This window comes from Lontra canadensis, unplaced genomic scaffold (genome assembly GCF_010015895.1).
Source record: "Lontra canadensis isolate GAN:19392208 unplaced genomic scaffold, GSC_riverotter_1.0 scaffold55, whole genome shotgun sequence".
In the NCBI taxonomy this organism is placed as follows: domain Eukaryota; kingdom Metazoa; phylum Chordata; class Mammalia; order Carnivora; family Mustelidae; genus Lontra; species Lontra canadensis.
This window is the reverse complement of record NW_022631049.1, coordinates 11,997,584-12,019,584: the sequence shown is the minus strand read 5'-3', so window position 1 is coordinate 12,019,584 and position 22,001 is coordinate 11,997,584. Positions and strand designations below refer to the sequence as shown.

The 22,001-nt window shown below is 37.3% G+C and overlaps 1 protein-coding gene across 1 annotated transcript in view; it reads right to left on the bottom strand.

The window, feature by feature from the left end:
• The window catches only part of DLGAP5 (DLG associated protein 5), a 39,241-nt gene that overhangs the window by 4,685 nt on the left and 12,555 nt on the right, over positions 1 to 22,001 (bottom strand). The window contains exons 8-16 of the mRNA XM_032875334.1: positions 20,600 to 20,874; positions 19,404 to 19,528; positions 18,943 to 19,066; positions 16,225 to 16,310; positions 15,327 to 15,487; positions 10,977 to 11,069; positions 7,988 to 8,207; positions 3,623 to 3,815; positions 444 to 501 (exon numbers count right to left, since the gene is read on the bottom strand). Coding sequence (XP_032731225.1) covers positions 444 to 501; positions 3,623 to 3,815; positions 7,988 to 8,207; positions 10,977 to 11,069; positions 15,327 to 15,487; positions 16,225 to 16,310; positions 18,943 to 19,066; positions 19,404 to 19,528; positions 20,600 to 20,874 — 1,335 coding nt within the window. The remainder of the gene's footprint in view (positions 1 to 443; positions 502 to 3,622; positions 3,816 to 7,987; positions 8,208 to 10,976; positions 11,070 to 15,326; positions 15,488 to 16,224; positions 16,311 to 18,942; positions 19,067 to 19,403; positions 19,529 to 20,599; positions 20,875 to 22,001) is intronic.

Here is a 22,001-nt window from a genome sequence, read left to right as displayed (position 1 = left end):
CTACTATCTTGCTTCTTGAACAATTATTCAAAGAATATTATGGCAATGGTATGATTGAAGGAAGCTTCTCAGCAAGTGTCTACGATTTTCCAGTTTTGTGACTGGCAAACATTTTTTTGGGGGAAGGCAAGATGCAAAATATTTTAGGCTTTGTGAACCACAGAATATCTGCCACAACTACTCAGCTCTACCATTGTATTGCAAAAGCAGCCAGATACAATACATAAGTATGGCTGTTATAATAAAACCTTATTTAAAAAAAAAATCTTGATGTGAGTTAACACAAAATGGGACTATGCTTTCAAACAAGACAAAGGCCTTTAAAACAAGAAGTATCATTTGAATGACTGGTTTAGATTTCTGATGGAAATTCTGGCGGTTGCTTATGGAGTTACTATATATAATGACATAAATTGTGATCTATATACTGGAACGGGACTTACATAATTTACTTCAGTTAAATCTTGTAATCCAGAATGGTGAGCTTCTTCTATGCTATTCCTAAAAAAGAAAAAAAGCAGATAATCAGATAATTAAACATACTGCTATCTTTTTTACTTGTGTTTTGATACTATCCTTCATGGGTCAAAGATGGAGCCTGGTCCAAGATCAGACCTGGTCCAAAGAAGTTAGTTTGGGACTACAGCTATAGTGGGATGGCCGCACAGACTGGATGCACTCCTCCCCAGAAAGCTCACAGCCTGTTACCATGCTGCTCAGTCCACCGGCAGTCTTTTGAATCTCACCAAATCCAGAGCTACATACATACTAGGGAAAGGTTAGAATAAAGCCAAGTCCTGGGGATCAAAGCAACAAGTCAGTTATTGTGTAGCTGGAGCTGACTACATCTACTTGTTAGTTATATCTTAATATATTCCAATCTCGAAGTTTGTAACTTGTATTTCATTAAAAATACGTGGGGTATTACGCTGAGCCAAATAAGTCAATCAGAGAAAGACAATTATCATACGATCTCCCTGATATGAGGAATTTGAGAGGCAGAGTGGGGGGTTTGGGGTAGGGAAGGAAAAAATGAGACAAGATGGGATCGGGAGGGAGACAAACCATGAAAGACTTAATCTCACAAAATAAATTGAGGGTTGCTGGGGGGAAGGGGGTATGGAGATGGTGGTTGCATTATGGTCATTGGGGAGGGTATGTCCTATGGTGAGTGTTGTGAAATGTGTAAGCCTGACGATTCACAGACTTGCACCCCTGGGACAAATAATACATTATATGTTAATAAAAATAATTAAAAAAAAAAACCTGTCTCAACCTCTTGCAAGTCATTTTTTTTTTTTAAATATGATATTTTTCTAGTTTTCAACTCCACTTTGCCTTCACTGCACAAAGTTGTTTGTATGTAAGATGCTCTTTCAGGACTACTTTTGGGAATCAAGTAAAAAAAAAATTAAAGAATCCTTGTAATACCTTTTTTTTTTTTTAAGATTTTATTTATTTATTTGACAGTGAGAGAGGGAATACAAGCAGGGGGAGAGGGAGAAGCAGGCTTCCCGCTGAGTAGGGAGCCTGATGTGGGGCTCGATCCCAGGATCTGGGATCATAACCTGAGCTAAAGGTAGACGCTTAACTGACTGAGCCACCAGATGCCCCTGTAAAATCTTTTAAATACAATTATGGGTCTTCTTAGTACAAGATAATAAACTAGAGGATATATATATAAAGTAAAGCAACTTGCATTTAAGAAATGACAATAAATTGGTATTTTATAATCCACAGATATCTAGAACACCTAAAATATTTAGTCCCAACAAAATCTAAATATACCTTGGTTCATACTAAAAAAATTGAAATTTTAAAATTTGTTCCATAAAATATTTAAGAGCAGAAACTTTCATTTGTTTCCTCTATTTTAATTCATAAGGTGTTCTTTTATTTTCTTGACAAACTTTTTTTTTTTTTTTAAGATTTTATTTATTTACCTGACAGAGATCACAAGTAGGCAGAGAGGCAGGCAGAGAGAGAAAGGAGGAAGCAGGCTCCCCACCAAGCAGAGAGCCCGATGTGGGGCTCGATTCTAGAACCCCGGGATCATGACCTGAGCCGAAGGCAGAGGCCTTAACCCACTGAGCCACCCAGGCACCCTGACAACCTTCTTTGCTATAATGACTGAGTATTCAATGCTATCCCATCTCCAGATTAATAATAAAACCAATAGGGGCACCTGGGTGGCTCCAATAGTAGGTGTCTGCCTACTTGTGATCTCTATCTGTCAAATAAATAAATAAAATCTTAAAAAAAAATAATAAGGCATCTTTAAAAATAATAATAATAATAATAATAATAACAATAATAAAACCAATAGTTCTCTCTTGGCTCCAGACTACAATTTTATTTTCTCCTTACCTTAAAGTATCTTTTTCCTAACAGATTTTTGGTACATTTACGGTCCTTGAATGAGGACTATATAGATCATTGTGATGTGTTTGTGCAGAGGCCATACTCTGCAGCAAAAAGAACAGAGGCAGCCTCCAGTTTGACTAATTATAAGCTGTATTTGGGTAAGTTACTAACTTTTCATGTTTTCTCACTTGAAAAATGGGGATCTAGTATCTCACAGGGTTGGTTCCCTTCCCCCTGCAACAGGGTTGTTTTGCAGATGAAATGAGATAATACATGTCAATAACCTAGAACTGTGTCTAGCGTATAATTCTTTGGTACACATGAGCTCTCCCTTATTTATGCAAGACAGCAAACTCAAGGCACTTTCGGTAGAGGCTGGTACAAAAGAGCCTATCTCTCAAGGACCCTGCAGGGAAGTCCTGGCACTGGTTGTTTCATAAATGATGAACCTGAAGCTAAGGGAGTTAATTAAACTCCCAAAGTTTCACAGCTCGTATGCCATAGAACCGGTTTTGAGCTCAGAGCTGCCAAGCACCAGAGCTGTACTGTGTTTAGCACCAAACAACCCTGTATTGCTTCTTTTCTTCTTAGTTCTGCAGAATTTACTTTGCATGCTTAAATATAACCAATAATCGATCTAAAATTGTAAGCCTTAGTTCCCTCACTTAGACAATAGAAGCATTTCTTACACGTTACAGAGTCATTGTGAAATCTAATTAAAAACATAGATCTTGGGGCGCCTGGGTGGCTCAGTGGGTTAAGCCACTGCCTTCGGCTCAGGTCATGATCTCAGGGTTCTGGGATGGAGCCCTGCATCGGGCTCTCTGCTCAGCAGGGAGCCTGCTTCCTCCTCTCTTTCTGCCTGCCTCTCTGCCTGCTTGTGATCTCTCTCTGTCAAATAAATAAATAAAATCTTTAAAAAAAAAAAAACAAACCATAGATCTTGCATATTTTACCAGGCTAACAATCTAAATTGATATTTAATGTCAGCATCTGTTAAACTTCTTTTTAAAAGACTTATTTACTTATTTTTAGAGAGAAAGTACGTGCACGCGCACGTGTGCATGTGTGTGAGTTGGGGGGGGGGATGGACAGAGAGAATCCTCAAGTAGACTCCCTACTGAGCACAGCGCTCGATCCTACCACCCCAGGGATCATGACCCAGACCTAAACCAAGAGCTGGGCACTTAGCCAACTGAGCCACCCAGGCACCCCAGCAACTGTTATACTCTTAACAATAACACATGAAAGAAAATACCTGTTTTTAGGAATAGTTGAAAGCAAAGTCTCCTTATCGACATGCTCACTTTTGGTACCTTGAGGATCAGGATTCTGTGGTGACATCGTTTGTCTTAGATGATCCATCTCAGCCCTGCACTCAGTCACACCTTTGCTGACAGACTTAGGTGTCCTATGTCTTTGAGAAAGACGTTCAGAAGAGATAGAAAGTCCTAGAAGATGAGAGAAATCATCTCAGTATCAAAAAGTTCTTTCAGTCATTTTTCATTATACCAAAGAAGACAGTGCAAGTTCTTCCTGTTACCCTACCAACTAGCCTCTTCCATAATGTTTTTTAAAGACAAATGCCTGGGACTTTCAGTTAAAGATAGTATTCAACACACACATTAGATTCTGTTTCTTCTTGACATCCCACTACTATAAGCAGTAACAGAGATCATCTTAAAAGGAAGAATGCTACAAGGACAAAGAATGCCTCCCCTTTTATTACTCAGGAGCTTTTTATTTTTTAAAAATATTTTATTTATTTATTTATTTGAAGGGGGGGAGCGTGTGCTCACTAGTAGGGGAGGGCGGGGCAGAGGGAGAAGCAGACTCCCCAGCTGAGCAGACAACCCTACATGGGGCTCGATCCCAGGACCCTGAGATTATGACCTGAGCTGAAGACAGACACTTAACCGACTGAACTACAAGGGAGATCTTACTCAGTTTTTTAAATTTGAAACACAATTTCAAGGACAAAGGGAACTAAAAAAAGAAACAATAACCAGAAAATTTTGGAAGTTGTAATGTTAGATGAGTGAGTGGGATATTATTTAGTAGACTCAAGAAAATAAATTCTAAGCCACCAGTCACCAGTCAGGAAAGAGGAGAAATGACCCAATTTATACCACAGCATCCCTCAAAAGAATTGGTGGTCTCAAATATGTCTGGAAGCAGAGATGAAAAGGGAGCTAAAAACAGAAGATTGGTTCAAAGTCAGTTTAAAGAAAGAACAAATGGAGCCCTTTCCTCATTCTGCACAGGTAGGCAACTGTCATCATGCCCCCACACCCTCACCACCCAAACCGGAAGACCAGAGAGGTTTACTTCCTGAAAAAGTGAAAGAAAAAGTCTCTGGCTTAGGGGATACCAGATAAGGTTAGGAGATTGGTACTATATGCAAAAAAGGGGATCACAAACAAACAGTTCAGACGCTTAGTTTTTTCCCTCCCACCTGGCTCCTGAAAGGTGGCTGGCTGGAATAATACCCTCTAGGCAATAGACTGGAAGAATCTTTTCTGGGGAGCCCAAGTAGCCCATGAAAAAAGAATTAAATATAGTGATGTACAGCTTCCTAGCACAATGGCCCAGGTAAATCACCCTACAGTAAAGCCCCGATTACCCACGTGCTACTGGGCAGAGACCTATTCTTAACCATAAGCAGCAAAGAATGATCACCAGACTCCCAAGGAAATCCTCCAGTACAAGAGATGGAAACAAAATCCAAACAGATGAAAGTTTCTTGGAACAAATTCTGACTGTACAGGGGAAAGAAAACATAAAAGCTATCATTAACATCCTCAGAAAGGTAAGACAGTGCACTTAACAAACAAGTACAGAATGTTATAAAATGGGACATTCCAAGAATGAGAAAGAGATCTTGGGGATTTAAACCATGAGAGCAAAACCAAAAACCAAAACAACCATGAGAGCCAACATGAAAGCTGAGGAAATAAGGAAGTAAAAAACAAGTACAGGAAAAATTATAAAAATAGTCTATTTACCAGAAAAAAGATAAAATAGATGTTTCTAAAAAGAAAGATCAGAGAGGACCAGGGAGAGTAAATTCAAGGAACAATTCACACTCACACTCACACACACACACACACACACACACACAAGAACACAAAAAACACACTACACAATTTGAGAAAAAAAAATCTACATAGTCAAACAACTCAAGACTCCGACAAAACCCTAAGAACTAAAAGTGGCTGGGACGGCTCAGTCAGTTAAGTGTCTGCCTTCAGCTCAGGTCATGATCCCAACATCCTGGGATTGAGCCCCACAACTGGCTCCCTGCTCAGGAGGACGCCTGCTTCTCCCTCTGTCTGCCCCTCCCTGCTGCTTGTGCTCTCATACTCACTCTCTGACAAATAAATAAAATCTTAAAAAAAAAAAAAAAAAGAAAGAAAGAAAGAAAAAGAAAACAAAAGAGAACTAAAAGTGGCTGCCTCTAGGGAGTGACAAATGGGGTGAGGGGGGCTTCCTTGGGGGACTTCTGCTTTGTAACAAGCCTCATACAAACCATGTGCTCTATAATGAGAACTCAGTTTTAACAAGATAGATTTGGGCCATAAACCTTAATCTCCCCAGTCATAAATGCCAAGTTGGGTACATGAAAGAACAGTGATGAGTTCCTTGGGAAGTTAGTGGCAAGGAGCCATGTTACTAGCAGGAGGCAATTCCTGGGTTTGTTGGAAGTGCAGCTGCTTAAAGAATCCAAATGAAACCACGACCAGGTGTGATAGCTAAACTGACAGGAAGGTTATATATAATATACTTGAGGTGATAAATTTCCATTTTAATATAAATATCAGATAGCAGCTCAAGTTTATATTCATAAAATTTCCCCATGGACACAGTTAAATAATAGGGAAAAAAATATCCCTTCAGCTGATTGGTATCTGAAGAGGGCTTGGCCCCTTTCTCTTTGAAAACAAACATCTAGCATTTAAAGCACTGATAGAAGTGTCCACCGAAAAAAATTGTACTTGGAAAAAAAAAAAAAGAAGTGTCCACCGAAACTTATGGAAGAGATTACTTCAGCTCTGACCTCTTATCACATGGCTTTTAAATAATTTCCATCTACATATAAAAATTCAATCTACTAAAGACAGCCTATGAAAAATAGTTACTAAAAAATCATAAGGAAAAATCATAAGATCAGTTAGAAATCAGTTAGAAAATCATAAGAAGGATGGTTTCCTGAAGTATTAAAAGCTGGTTTCACTCTGGAAAACAGCATGGAGATTCCTCAAAGAGTTGAAAATAGAGCTACCTAACGATCCAGCAATTGCACTATTGGGTATTTACCCTAAAGATACAAACGTAGTGATTCGAAGGGGCGTGTGCACCCGAATGTTTATGGCAGCAATGTCCACAATAGCCAAACTATGGAAAGAGCCTAGATGTCCATCAACAGATGAATGGATAAAGAAGATGTGGTATATATACACAATGGAATACTATGCAGCCGTCAAAAAATGAAATCCTGCCATTTGCGACGACGTGGATAGAACTAGAGGGTATTATGCTGAGCGAAATAAGTAAATCGGAGAAAGACAACTATCACATGATCTCCCTGATATGAGGATGTGGAGATGCAATGTGGGGGGGTTGGCGGGTAGGAAAAGAATAAATGAAACAAGATGGGATCAGGAGGGGGACAAACCATAAGAGACTTTTAATGTCACAAAACAAACTGAGGGTGGCTGGGGGAGGGGGGTAAAGAGAGGGTGATGGGGTTGTGGACATTGGGGAGGGTATGTGCTATGGTGAGTGCTGTGAAGTGTGTAAACCTGGCGATTCACAGACCTGTACCCCTGGGGCTAATAATACATTATATGTTTATAAAAAAATTTTAAAAATTAAAAAAAAAAGCTGGTTTCACTGGAATATTTTTTTTTATTTTTTTTTTTTTTAAGATTTTATTTATTGATTTGAGAGAGAGACAGTGAGAGAGAGCATGAGCAAGGAGAAGGTCAGAGAGAGAAGCAGACTCCCTGCGGAGCCGGGAGCCCGATGCGGGACTCAATCCCAGGACTCCAGGATCATGACCTGAGCCAAAGGCAGTCGTCCAACCAACTGAGCCACCCAGGCGTCCCTCACTGGAATATTTTTAAAGTAGGAAATTAGTACATTAACTGTTTCATAAAATTTGAGAAGTTTTAAATATAAATGGAAACTAAACCAAACTTCCACTTTCTATAAGTTTCATTTTAAAGCACAGCTAAAGAAGGGTGAGGGTTTGATGCCTGAGATGTTTGCAGCTTAAATTCTAAACCAACTAATTAACCTGAAGAAAATCACCTGACTTCTCATGCTTCCATCATGTCCCTTACCTCTTGGGATCCTGTGACCTACACAGGACCGTGGGGTTAAGCGGTAATAACAGGTGTGAAATCGCTTAGAAAATATAAGAGCCATTTTAGAAGAACCAGCACATTTCATCTAATCATATACATCCAAACACGCCTTGTATGTGTGAGTGAGCATGTAGTCTACTTTCCAGACTCAAAGAACTTGGTAGGCCTTCATATGCAAACTATTTTCGACCTCTTACCTAAGCTCCCATCCACCCCAAGTATTTCTCTCAATGAGTCTTAGCAGAAAAACGAACCTGAGAAGGATTTAACAGGACTTTCGATTCTGAAAAATCCAGCATCAAACACTATTTTATCAACTTCCTTTGGCATTATAGAGGACGCTGCCTCCACAGGTTCTTCCTGCTTCATCCTCTCTCTCATGGCATTTTTTATGGCAGCGAGGCGATTTCTAGCTGCAATTCTTCCGCCATCGTCCTGTTTGGGCTTACTTGCTACCCCTGAGACAACTTTCTTCTGCAAAGAGAAATTATGTATTAAAGCTACTCATTATCATCTTACAAGAAAAACAATTAAAACATACATAAAATATTAAACACAGTCATCATATGCTAAGCAGTTTCCTTGTATGTGCTAACCATGCCAGAGGCGAAAGGTAAAGGACAAAGCCACTGCCCTCGAAGAGTTCACAGCTTAAGGAAGGGCTAGATATAGATACTAAGAATAATAAATGTCAAGATATGGACAAAATCAGACAGCTATAAGACAAAACAAGGCGATAACCTAAGTCAATCCTCAGAGTCATCAAGAAAGGCTGACAGAAGTAGCCTCTGAGCTGGAATCACGGTTAGCCAGGCTACAAGATGGAATGAGGAAAGGACTGGGCACAGAGAACAGCATGGCTGCAAAGCCAGGAGTGAAAGAAAGTTCAGAGGAGGTAAAGTGGAAGGAGGTAAGCAACAGGTAGATTATAAAATCCCTTGCAGGTAACCATTTTAAGGAGCTACACTTATACAGAGGACATAGGAATAGAGCTTATCGATGATTTTTAATCAGTAGAGTAACATCATTAGTTTTGTGATTCAGAAAGGCCATTCTGGAGGGGTTACGAGCCAGTTAGGAAGGAGACTACTATACTGATAGTGAGAAAAGATGACAGTAGTTAGGTTAAGGAGGAAAAATGGAAAAACACGAATGGCTTCAGGAGCTATCTAAGGGGGCAAACTGAGAGGACTTGGCAATCTATTGAATGTGTGTGCGGTGGAGATGATGAAACAGAGAAAGGACTAAAGAAGATAGCCAGGTTTCTACCTTGAACATCTAGTGAGATGCCAATACTATTCTCTGAGACAGAGAAATAGTGATGTGTGTACAGATGACTTTAGTTTGGAACATACCTTAAAATCTTAAGGTACATGGAGTCAGGCTATATATAGCTAGAGCTTAGCACTAAGTGTGGTTTGAAATACAGATCTGGGATTCATCACAGGATGGGCAAGACTGTACAGAGAGAATGTGGAAAAAAAAATAGTGTTGAGGTAGAAATATGATATGACAAACATGTAAGGGATAAATGGAAAACCAAACTGCAAACATGACTGAAGAATGGGCACAGAGGCAGAAGGAGAATCAGAATATAATCTCAAGAAGGAGGGAATCAACCACATTTAATCCTGCAGGGGGGTTGGATTTTAAAAGTAAGTATCTAATAATTCAGTGACTAGAGAATCAATATCCTTGGTGATAACTGTTCTAGAGGCAGAGAGAGAGGTGAAGCTGAATTGCAGTGAGTTGGAGAGAGAAGTGAGAACCAACATAGTAGCAACAGAGTATAGACAGCTTTTTCTAGAAGACTGTCTGTGATTAGGAGTTGGGAACATCACAAGATGTTTTTTTCTTTAATGGAAATAAAGATAAATTCTAATCCAACTAATTCAGACCCTTAAACATGTCTAAAAACTGATGGAAAAGGAGAAAACAAGGCTAAATGATGGAATGAGAGATCAATGAAGAAGAGGTCAGAGGAAAGGGTATCAAAGTATAGGTAATAGTTTTAGTTTATTTGTCCCATAATCTTAACAGCAGCCTGTAGAATAAAGAGGAGACAGAGACACCTGGTGATGAGGGACAGAATTACAAGGCTCTGACTGAATGTCATACTGACACAGCCATTATCTGCAGCACTGATGACATTCATGTTTCCAGGACCAGGTACTCAATAAGAGATACCCACAGTGGCTTCAAAATATTCCAGCTTTCTTCCCTGTTTCACAGATCTGAAATCCATTCATTTAATTTAGTCACCTGTCATGAAACTTCATTAGTAAAATGACACTGTAATAGGTTCTTTTAATATTCTACCACCTTAAACTCCTATGATAGGATTTAAAACAGATCTTATTTGGATTACATAATAATAACCAATTTAGAAACCTGATTCTAAACCAAAGGTCTTCTTCTAAAATTTAAAGAAAAACTGGCAACATGCAAAGTGGTTTGAGAAGCATCCATCTGCCCAAGAACATTTGAGTTCAAAACATTACTAGAAACAAAGAGACAAGAATGGAAGTGTATCATGTTAACAAAGCAAATGTTATAGAAAATAAGAAAATTTACAACATAAAGCATAGGGAAGAAGATAGATGTTCTAAAGAGCCATTTGTTCCTCTCTGCTATTTAAGAATTCTTTCATTTTGAAATAGATCACTCAAAAGACTACATAAAAGAGAGGTGGCATAGCCTACTGACTAGGAAACACAGATTCTGGAATGAGAAAGTCTGGCCCTGAAACACAGCTCCACCTTTGGCAAGTAATTTCTGGTTGTCAGGTTCCTCAACTGTAAAATGGGGAACAGAACCCACTTTACAGGACTGTTGTGATGATTAAATGAGTTTATGCAAGTAAAATACATGGAACAGTACTTGGCGCAGACTACACATTATATGAATTATGTAGTGCTACTATTATAATTACAACAAAATGGAGATGCACAGTTTGCAGTATAAAACAAACATGCAGATATCCACTGTTTAGTAACTTAGAAGCCCTCTAGGTGTCCCAATTCAATTACGGCCCCTCCCTCCCTCCAGAAATGACACTAAATTTAGTGTTGACCATTTCCTTATTCTTTCTTCACAGGCAATCAGGACATTTAATTAACACATGGAACTTTATTTGAAAAAGATAAAAAATCTGAAGCTAAATGTTTTTATAGCTTAAAAATAAAAATTTGTTAAAGTAGAAGAGTCTGTATGAGAAACTTGGATATAAAACCACAAACTTACCCGAACAACTTTTTTGTTTATATTATTATTGTTCTGCCATCCAGATTCCTCAAGTTTGGTCAAATTGTTGAATTTTTGGTTTACATCTTCTATCTGTTAATAAATAAAGTACAAGTTTATCAGATTAAAGCTAACCACTGAAGCTTCAAAAAAAATTAAGAATGGTGACTTGGACTGGTGGCATATAATTTAAATTAAGTCATTCTCAATTTAGTATTCAAATCAAGTGTTTGGTTTTTTTTTTGGTTAGGATTTTATTTATCCAATAGAGAGAGAGAGAACACAAGCAGGGGGAGTGGCAGGCAGAGGGAGAAGCAGGCTCCCCAATGAGCAAGAAGCCCGATGTGAGACTGATGCGAGACTCGATCCCAGGACTCTGGGATCATGACATGAGTCACTTAACCGACTGAGCCACCCAGGCGTCCCCCTAAAAAAGAATTCTTATGGTAAATTGCTGTTATTTTTGGTTTTACAAGCTTCCAATATCTACATAAAAAGGGTCAAATACGAAGAACCCTCCTAATTTATTTTTGACCATTAAAATGCAAGAGACATTTTATATGTTTTGTTTCCTAAATTATACAATGTGAACACAGAACACAATATGTCTTCTTCTTCTTTTTTTAGATTTTTAAACACAATGTCTTTTGCAAATACTTTCTCTCTCAGTCTGTGGCTTGCCTTCTCATTCTCTTGACACAATGTCATTTTAAAAGATTCAAGTAATATATCCACTAGCAGAATGAGAATGTATGACCCTTATCCTCCTGGTATGGTCCTTATCTCTTCTAGTTATCTGAAGTGGTGCCTTCTGTGTGCCACTTTAGGGAAGATCAGAACAAGCCTTCCCACATTCCAGTCAGGGCTTACATTAATGTCCGCTGGGTCTAAAACACATAGCTCTGAGAGAGGTCACTGTGCAGACATAAACAAGATGGGGAGCCAAAGACGGCGTCAGTGATGTCAGTGTATGATCCTTATCCATCTGGTATTCCCAATCTCCTCCAAAGAGGTCACCACCGTCAACAGTTTAGCAAACATGCCCACATTCGCCTACTACGCATATATACACATATGTATTCTCAGTTTCTCTCCTGAAAAATGTAAGTTCCAAAAAGACTCAGGATTATACTTATGATCAACTGATGTTCAATGAATGTGTCAATGTAATTCAATGAGGAAACGATAGTTTTTTCAACAACGGTGCTGGGGAAATTGAATATCCACAGAAAAAAGATGAATTTAGATTCTTACCTATATCATACACAAAAATGAACTCAAATGAATCAGATAACAAACTGTGGAACTAAAACTACAATATTTTTCGAAGAAAACAGGAAAATCTGTTAGCTGACATTAGGCAGAAAAGAGTTCTCAGACATCTAGAGCCATCCAACTTAATTTGAAAAAACAAATTTTATATAAAGGGTCAAGAATCAAAATAGCCTTGGATTTCTCAACAGCAACACTGAAACACTGAAAGCTGAGAGAAAATGCCCTCAAACCTCTGAGGGAAAATAACTTTCAACCCAGAGTTTTGTACCCAGCCAATCACGTTTGAGGGTGAAAAGGCAGTTTTTAGACACCCAAAGTCTCAAATTTTACCCTCATGGTCCTTTTCTTAGGAAACCAAGTGAGAACATATCACCAAAAATGAGGGAGTAAACCAAGAAGCGGAAGGTGGGACTGATCTCCAGATGGGGGCTATGGGAATGGGGCTGAGGTGAGTTGAGGTGTGCAGTTAGGAAGCAGTAGTTGAGGTTGGAGCAGGAGGACATAGGGCTCTGTGAGATTGGGCTCTGGGAAGCTGAACTAAATATAATACCTGATTTCTTTGCTTTTTAAATTGTGTCGAGGAGGTTTATACAGACTTTAGAGGTGAACTAATGATAGACACAGAAAGACTAAACAAATGAAAAGCAAAAATGATTCAGTAGAGAAAAAGGTAAGAAAACATAATAATGTCCATTGCTGTATAGCCCAGATGTGAATTGTGTTTAGGAAGTCAGGATGATGTGTTGGTTTATATCCAGTTTTTATGTATTTACCAGTTTTCATAATAATGAGCTGGTTCGGGGAACCTCGGTGGCTCAGTGGGTTAAAGCCTCTGCTTTCGGCTCGGGTCATGATCGAGTCCCGCATCGGGCTCTCTGCTAAGTGGGGAGCCTGCTTCCCTTCCTCTCACTCTGCCTGCCTCTCTGCCTACTTGTGATCTCTATCATATGAATAAAAAAATAATAATAAAAAAAATAATGAGCTGGTTCACTACCATCCTTTAAAAGCAGCCAACTGGGGCGCCTGGGTGGCTCAGAGGGAGCCTCTGCCTTCGGCTCAGGTCATAATCCCAGGGTCCTGGGATCAAGCCCCCCATCGGGCTCTCTCTGCTCAGCAGGGAGCCTGCTTCCTCCTCTCTCTCTACCTACTTGTGATCTCTGTCAAATAAATAAGTAAAAAATCTTAAAAAAAAAAAGCAGCCAATTATTTTGTGTTTTTTAGTGTTATATTAATTGATATATTTGAAGATTTTTGATGTCTTCATATTGTTTATGTTTATCATCTACTGATCATTTCCCAGCTTCGGCTGTTGGGAGCCTCTTCAAGTTAACTCTGGGGGAACTCTTTTTTTTTCCTTTAAGAACTGTTTTGAGGTTTAATCTAATATTATAAAATTTACCAGTTCTAAATGCACAATTCAGTGATTTTCAGTAAATTGGCAGAGTTGTGCAACCATTGCCACAATCCAAATGTGGAATATTTTTAGCATAAAAGATCTTCTTTCCTATGTGCTAGTCAATCCCCATTCCCACTCCCAGCCCCAAGCAAATAACTCTTTGTGGATTTGCCTTTTCTGGACAGTTGATATTAAATAGAATAATACAATATATAGTCTTTCATATGTGGCTTCTTTCACTTAGCATGATGTTTTTGAGGTTTTTCCATGTTGTAACATGTATCTGTACTTTGTTCCTTTTCATTGCTGAGGAGCATTTCACTGTATAAATACATCACTCTCTAGTCACCAGTTGAGGGACACTTGAATTGATTCTACTTTGGTGATGATGAATGATCGTCTGTGAATATTCACGCAGAAATCTTAGGGTGGACATTTGTTTTCATTTCTCATGGGGTAAATATCTAGATATTGCTGGGACATATAGTAAATTTACATTTAACTTTTTAAGAAACTGCCAAGCTATTTTCCAAACTGATGGTAACATTTTACTTTCCCATCAACAGCGTATGAGTTTTCCTAGGATTCTGCATCCTCAGACATTAACTTCATATTCCAACTTTCTATAGAATCTTATATTTCTGCTCTCATAGTTTTTAACTTCAAAGAGTAATTTTTGTTGTTCTTGGAATGTTCTTTTTTTAATAGCTGCTCTTATTTGGCAGAGGAAATGTCTGGTGTCTTTGAGAATACTAACATTTGCATTTAAAAGTTATTTTCTCCTTTATTATCCTCATTTCCTCCAACCAAAAAGCTTTCTTTCTAGGGTGCTTTAACTTATTTTTTCCCCTCAGGTTTGAGGCTTCCCTCAAATGTCTAATGATTATTGGCTACTGGTTCCTGAAATAGTATTTTGTATGTTAATCTCTAAGTTAAGATCAAAAAGCTATAGAAAGTGTCATGTCCTCCCACACTTTTCCTGATCTTCCTAGTGAGTCCCACTATCATACATTACATTAGAGTATGTACGTACATTAGAGTGCAGTTATATGTTGTGTCTGACTCTCTAATAAGTTACAAACTTCTCTGGGAGAGAGAATGTGACGGTTTTTCAACTCCTGGCACAATGCCTGGCACACAGTAAGAACTCAGTAATTGCTAGCTGATCTTAACTAGTAAAGACTAAATTTGTTCATTTTTCTCAAATATAGTCATTAAAGTCTATACAACAATTGAATATAATCTCAATTTCCAAACCTTTTGGAAATCACCCTGACAACATAGGAAAGAAGTGGACATCAGTTATAACATTTAGACAGTACTGGAGCGCCCAGGTGGTTCAGTTAGTTAGGAATCTAGCTCTTAGTTTCAGCTCAGGTCATGATCTCAGGGTTGTAAGATCGAGCCCCATGATAGGCTCCATGCTCAGTGGGGAGTCTGCTTAAATTCTCTCTCCCTCTACCCCTCCCACCACTTGTGCTCTCTTTCCTGCAATATAATCAATCAATCTATCTTTAAAATTTAGACAGTGCTTTACAGTTTATAAAGATATTATCTAATACCTCATTTAATATTGCAGGTACCTAAAATCAGCTCCCATTATCCCCATTTTATTTTTACTAACTCCATTTTCAAAAAGACCCACAGAGTTAATACACAGAAAATGCTTAGCTACATACCTGAAAACTAACCATATCCCAAAATCCATCCAGATCTGTACAGGTAGTCTCCTTTTCACCTCGTTTATATTCACAATTGTCTACCAGTCCTTCAAACTGCTTGAACCTTTCTTTCATAAGGAGTCTTGTTTGCCCAACTGCTGTCCGAATGAGATCTTTAGCTAAAGGAAATATGAGGTTTTTGAAAGTTAAAGTACAAAACTGGACCTTTATTGCCAGCCTACCAGCTGATAAGAAGACCTCAAAGTAAATAACCTCAGGCTTATAGAATCAAATTCTTACCTTCATGCAAAACTAAAAATACCACTACAAAACTTTATTTTACAAATACTGAGCATTCACTATCTGCTTTAATTCCTGCTAAAAATTAGCAATATTCATTCTCATACATATTGCTGTACAATCAAGAGCACTCTCCTTGTATTTAATAATAATTCAATCACAAACAACTCATCACACATCAGTATCAATGAAAGACTTCACACTGACAAAACACAAATGATTTTTTTTTTTAAACTGCTTCCCCAAATAAGTAAGATTAAGCAACTTTCCTGAAAATCTGTTCCATATTGATATAGGTAATTTTCATTTAGAATATTTATGTTTGATTAGACAATAACAATTACAGATGCCATTCATAGTTTTATCAATCGAATAATGGGTAAATGTTTAATTTTCAGGAATAACAATCAATATTCTAATTACTTAAATCTTTGAAATCATGTACCATTTTAGCACAGAGATATTAGCAAACGTATGTTGAGATATGAAAAATTCTTGCTGTTTTGAATAACAATGTAGCCAGTTCAGCTGGACAACCCTAGATCTTTGTTTTGGATAAATATAACCATATTTTAAAAACCAAAACTAAAACAAAAAAATATAAATGTTCCCTCACCATCATCTGGAATGTCCAATTCAAGCTTCCTGTCCCACTCAAGGCAGTGCGAAGTTAATTTCTCAGTTTCTGACTGAAGAATATTTCTAAAATTATGACATACATTTCAGTTTTATTAAATGTTCCTTATATTAATACCTAAGTATTCACATTCTGACACATGTAACATTAGGAAGGTTTAAAAGATAGTCACAATGTTAATTTTTCAGAGTTGATGCTGACTTTCTGAACTGTGATATATTAAAATCCACAAATCTAAGTTGATACACTCTGTCCCTCTTTCTACACCTGAAACGTACCCAAATGGTTAATGCCAAGAGCCACTTTTCACGCTAGTATTTCCAATTTCTTCCATTCTTATTTTTTAAAGACTTTATACAATCAGATGTTCCTTACTTCTCCTGTTATTAGCTCTTTGTTATTGTCCACGGAGCTAAGACCAACCCAACTCTCAAGAGTAAGTTGAAGCTAAAAGCTGTTAAGCATGAAATTACAATGATAGAGCCTTTCTGATTCTCTGTAATTATTAGGCTTTGCTTGCCACTCCAAAGGCAGCGGTTCTCAACGGGGGTCAATTTTGTCCTCTAGGACACATTTGACAATGTCTAGAGGCATTTGTGTGTCATGAACCGGAGGAGCGCTACCGGCCAAGGATGTTACCAAACAACCTACAACGCAGAAGATGGTCCCCACAACAATTATCTTGTCTAAGATGTCAATAGTGCCAAGGTTAAGAAACACTGGCCTAAGGTAAGCGTAATCTGTTTCTTTCTGAAAAGCATCCTCACAGGAGAAACTGAGGATAGTTTTTGTTTCTTAGAGGAAAACTTTAGCTGTTTATATCCAGTGACATGACAGAGAAGGACTTAATTTATGAGAAAAGAGAACTGGCTTAGATCTGACATTATTTAGTTGGGTAAATTGCTTATTATCTCAATGTCTCATAGTTGAAAACACAATGGACTAGCTAAATTGCTAAAATCCTTTATAATTCTAAAATTTTGTGCTCTAAAAATAATTGAAGCAGCTTTCAAACATATAAAAAGATACTCATTCATAATTGAATAAATATTGAGACTATAGGCAAGATAATATTTCTTATCTACTTAACTGGCAAAGCTCAAAAAAATTGTTAACATTATATTGAAAAAGGTATGAGAATGTTCTTGCTATGTTCATTCAAGAATAATAGCATGGGGCGCCTTGGGAGCTTAGGCAGTTAAGGGTCTGACTCTTGATTTCAGTTCAGGTCATGATCTTGGGGTTGGGAGATGAGCCCCGCGTGAGGCTCCACGCTGGGCTGGAGTCTACTTAAGATTCTCTCTTTCCCTATCCTTCTGCCCCTCTGCCCCTCGCTTGCAACACACATGCTTGCTCTCCAAAAAAAAAAAAAAAAAACCCCCAAAAACACAACACACCAAAACCACAACATATATATAAACATGTATGTGTGCATGCCTGCACGTGAACTATAATTAGAAAATTTGAATACTGACTGGATATTTTATGACATCAAGTAATTATTATGATTATGTTAACCACAATAAGTGTTACGGTTATGTTAACAGGCGTCTTTAACTTTGAAAAATACCGACAAAAATATTTATGGATGAAGTGATATGATTATCTGGGATATTCTTAAAATACCTTGAGTCAGAAGTATATGGGAATAAATATGAAACAAGACTGACCATGAGTGATGGGGGTTCAGTGTACAAGTCCCTGCACTTTCATATATGTTAAAATTTTCCACAATAAAAAGCTTAAAAAAAAAATAGCGGCATTAAATCATTTCCTGTGTAATGTGGAAGGTTGGGGCCTGTCTCCAAATGCAGTCCTCTGGTTTGTTTCCAAGGTCTGTAGGCGACATGGTTGAGGTTCCCCAAACAGGATGTTAATTTTCACTCTTCACAGTTGGAGAAAAGTAATCCTATCTCATGAGTTAGTAGGCCAAAGAGCTTCCTACCATCTCCCACTATCCTTCTTTTATAAAATATTAACTTGGTTCTTTTTTTTTGGCGTGGTGGGGAGGAGTAGGAGAAAATAGGAACTCCCCATACTCACTTGCTGAAGGGAATGTAAATTGAGGTCGTTACATATTTTCACATGAGAGAACTGGAAAGTATACAAAATTGTTCTTTGCAGCCTTGAGTGTATTAGTAAAAGACAGAACTCAATGTAAATAATCAGCAACAGCAATCTACTATTAAGTCAATTGTGGTTCCTCCACATAATTGGATACTATGTGGTCACTAAACATACACACATACCCACACCCACAAACAAAATAACAACATGAAAAAGCTCTTTAAGTATTAAAATGGAATGTCTCCTACAATAAACATTAAATGAAAACAGAATAGTAAGCTATTATTTGTATAAAAAAAGGAAAAAATACATATGTTTGTCTCTCTATATATGTTACCTATCTCTGAAAGTTTTCACAAAGCATGAGTAACACTTGCCTCCATGGAAGGTTTGAATTGCAGCATTAGGAGACAGTTGAGAAAGGGCTTCTCACTTGTACATTTTTCTACCTTTCAAATTAGAAACCACATGAAAGAAAATACTAGCTACTGAAAAAATACATTTTAAAAAACAAATGAAAATCACCCAGAATCTAATTTATCTATTATATCAAGGTTAAAATAGTTTAATTTTGGTTTTAAATATCTACACATTAATACAAATTCTTACACTAGGAACACATGGACAAACCTGAAATATGGCACATCATGGTGGGGCTGAGATACCTGATCTTTATTTATTTCAAGTGATGGGACTTCTTTTATTGTAAGGCCATTTGAATTTTTAGTAGTCTCATCTTTATTTAAGACATGTTCTACAAAGAAAACACCACATATAAATTTCAAAGAAACATTTTTAAAATGACATTCCCTACAAAAGACAAATTTTAAAAATCCTTTCATTTTTTTGTTGTTGAATTTTAACATTTTATTTCTGCTTCAATGATTTCATTTACCACATCTCCTCTAAAAGGTCTCAATGATTTCATCTCTTCAAATTTACATTTATTTTCTCCTTTTCTCAGTCTGCATTCCTAATCCCAGATGTCTTTCCCCATGTTCCCATCTCTTCTAAACTTGTGGGGTTCGAAAACAAATCTCTGATAAATCACAATCCAGAAGGCAAGTAAACATTTAATTAAAATACCATACCTTTATTCCAAACTGTTAGAGAACCCAAAGTACACTGTAGTTTATCTGAATCTTGATGTACTGTCTGTATAGAGTAAGTTTTACATTGTTGAGCCAAAATTTCTTTTGTCACTTGAGTCTTATCACTGAAAACAAGAGCAAAAATATACTTCTTGAAGCATGAATCCTATACATCTAATTGAAGGATTTCAAAATTACATTGCTTTTTAAAAACCTGAGATAAAAATAGAAATGTATAGTGTTTTAAAGTTTATTTAATCTCTACACCCAGCGTGGGGCTTGAACTCATGACTCCAGGATCAAGAGTTGCAGGCTCTTCTGACTGAGCCAGCTGGGTGCCCCCGAAGTATGTTCATTTTAAAAACAATATATCCGGGTGCCTGGGTAGGCTCAGTGGGTTAAGCCTCTGCCTTCGGCTCAGGTCATGATTTCAGGGTCCTGGGATCAAGTCCTGAATCGTGCTCTCTGCTCAGCAGGGAGCCTGCTTCCTTCTCCTTCTCTCTCTGCCTGCCTCTCTGCCTACTTGTGATCTGTCAAATAAATAAATAAATATCTTAAAAAAAAAAAATCTATCTATCTATCTATCTCCATAGCAGAGCAGAAAAATTTAAACACCTATATAGTGGGGATGCCCATCTTTACTAATTGTAATGAGGTCTAAAGATTTGAAGATCTCTTAGCGGAACAAACACTTAATAGTCTTGCTGCTGTTGAGCAGTTTCTAGTAAATTTGCCAACAGCCAGTCTGCAAACAATCTTGCCTTTTAAAGATTCCGAGTGATCCCACTGTAAGCCCTACTCCTCATTTTGCAAGTTAATCATTTTTGTCTTTAGAGGTAATTTTTCTAAAGTAATTCTCAGCAAAAAACCACAAACAAAAGCCCATGTCTGAGCTACAGTATTATAGCAATTACTTCTTTCTAAAACTTTATTTCTAAGTGTTAAAATAGTCATTTATTCAAAGCAACAAAACACAAATTGTACTGTCAAAATAATGTTAATAACAATGCACAGGAAATAGCAAAACTGTCAAATAGATTATTGTAGCTTTCTGAAGCATTTTTTTAAAAACCAAATATTCACGATTTATAAGTAAATAAACTAAATAAGAACTTTTAAAAAGCACAGGCTAAATCTAAGAAAAGCATTTGTTACCCATCTTTGCAAGAAACTCATTATTAACATTACATTCTTACACTTCTGTTTTTAAAGTGGTCCAGGTATAACTGGGTGTCAAGAAAGCATTGGCACTTCTGGGAGTCATAGGTGTGACTTGATAGGTCTTCAGGCCATCCAGTGGCTGAAACATAAAATCCTGAGGTGCAAAGGAATTCTTCCCTTTCATTTTTGCAGTGTTTGTCTTCGGTAAGTTCTCCATCTTTGGTAAGATTCCATCTGGATCCATTCTCTTTGTTGCACTGGTTTGTGAACCCAAAGTATCTTCTTCACTATCGACTTTGAAAGAAACAACCTAGTTGTGAATAAAGAGAAGAGAGTGAGAATTCCTCTTCTGGGGATACAGTTGACCAATTCTTACAGGACTGAAAATTGGAAGCTGAGATATATGTCCCACAAACATAATTTAAAGAGACGAAAACAAACACAGTGAAATGAATACATGGAATCATAAGACCACCTGCAATAAACCATTACTATGATCCAGAAAGAGAGAGAACCAGTCTTCGTTATAGGAATAAATAGGTTTTAGGTGTTACAACACATTAAAATATATGAAAACTAAGGTGGAAAAATTAACTCACCTAACAAATACAGACTTCTTTTTACTTAGATTATGCTGATAATTACAATAGTTTCAGAATCAGAAATCCAATGTTTATTAGATGACTACTTCTGTCAAGTACCAAATCCTTTTTGCAAATAATCTTGATTATAAATAACCTTGTCATATGAGCAAAATTATTTTTCAGTGTTACACAGTAAGATGAACCATATAAAATGTGAAGCATATCTTCTTTTTCAAGTCAATTTAATTTTTTTTCACTTGAGATATAAATTAACATATAACATTACATTAGTTTTAAGTATATAACATGATTCAATATTTGTATATATTGTGAAATGATCACCACAGTAAGTCTAGTTAGTACCATACATAGTTATAGAGTTTTGGTTTTTTTTGTTTTTTAAGATTTTATTTATTTATTTGACAGAGAGAGAGAGATCACAAGCAGGCAGAGAGGCAGGCAGAGAGAGAGGGGGAAGCAGGCTCCCCGCTGAGCAGAGAGCCCGATGCGGGCCTCGATCCCAGGACCCCGAGATCATGACCTGAGCCAAAGGCAGAGGCTTAACCCACTGAGCCACCCAGGTGCCCTAGAGTTTTTTTCTTGTGATGAGAACTTTTAAGATCTACTCTCTTTGTAACTTTCAAATATGCAATATGGAATTAACTACAGTCACCATGTAATATGTTACATCCCAGGACTTACTTGTTTTGTAACTGGAAGTTTGTACCTTTTGACTTCCCCTCATCCATTTCACGTAGTCATTTAAATATAATTTTTAGAAGATTCTGATTTTCGACAAGATATGAATGGGAACCAGAGTATTTCAACCTGGACAAGAATTTAAGGGTGACAA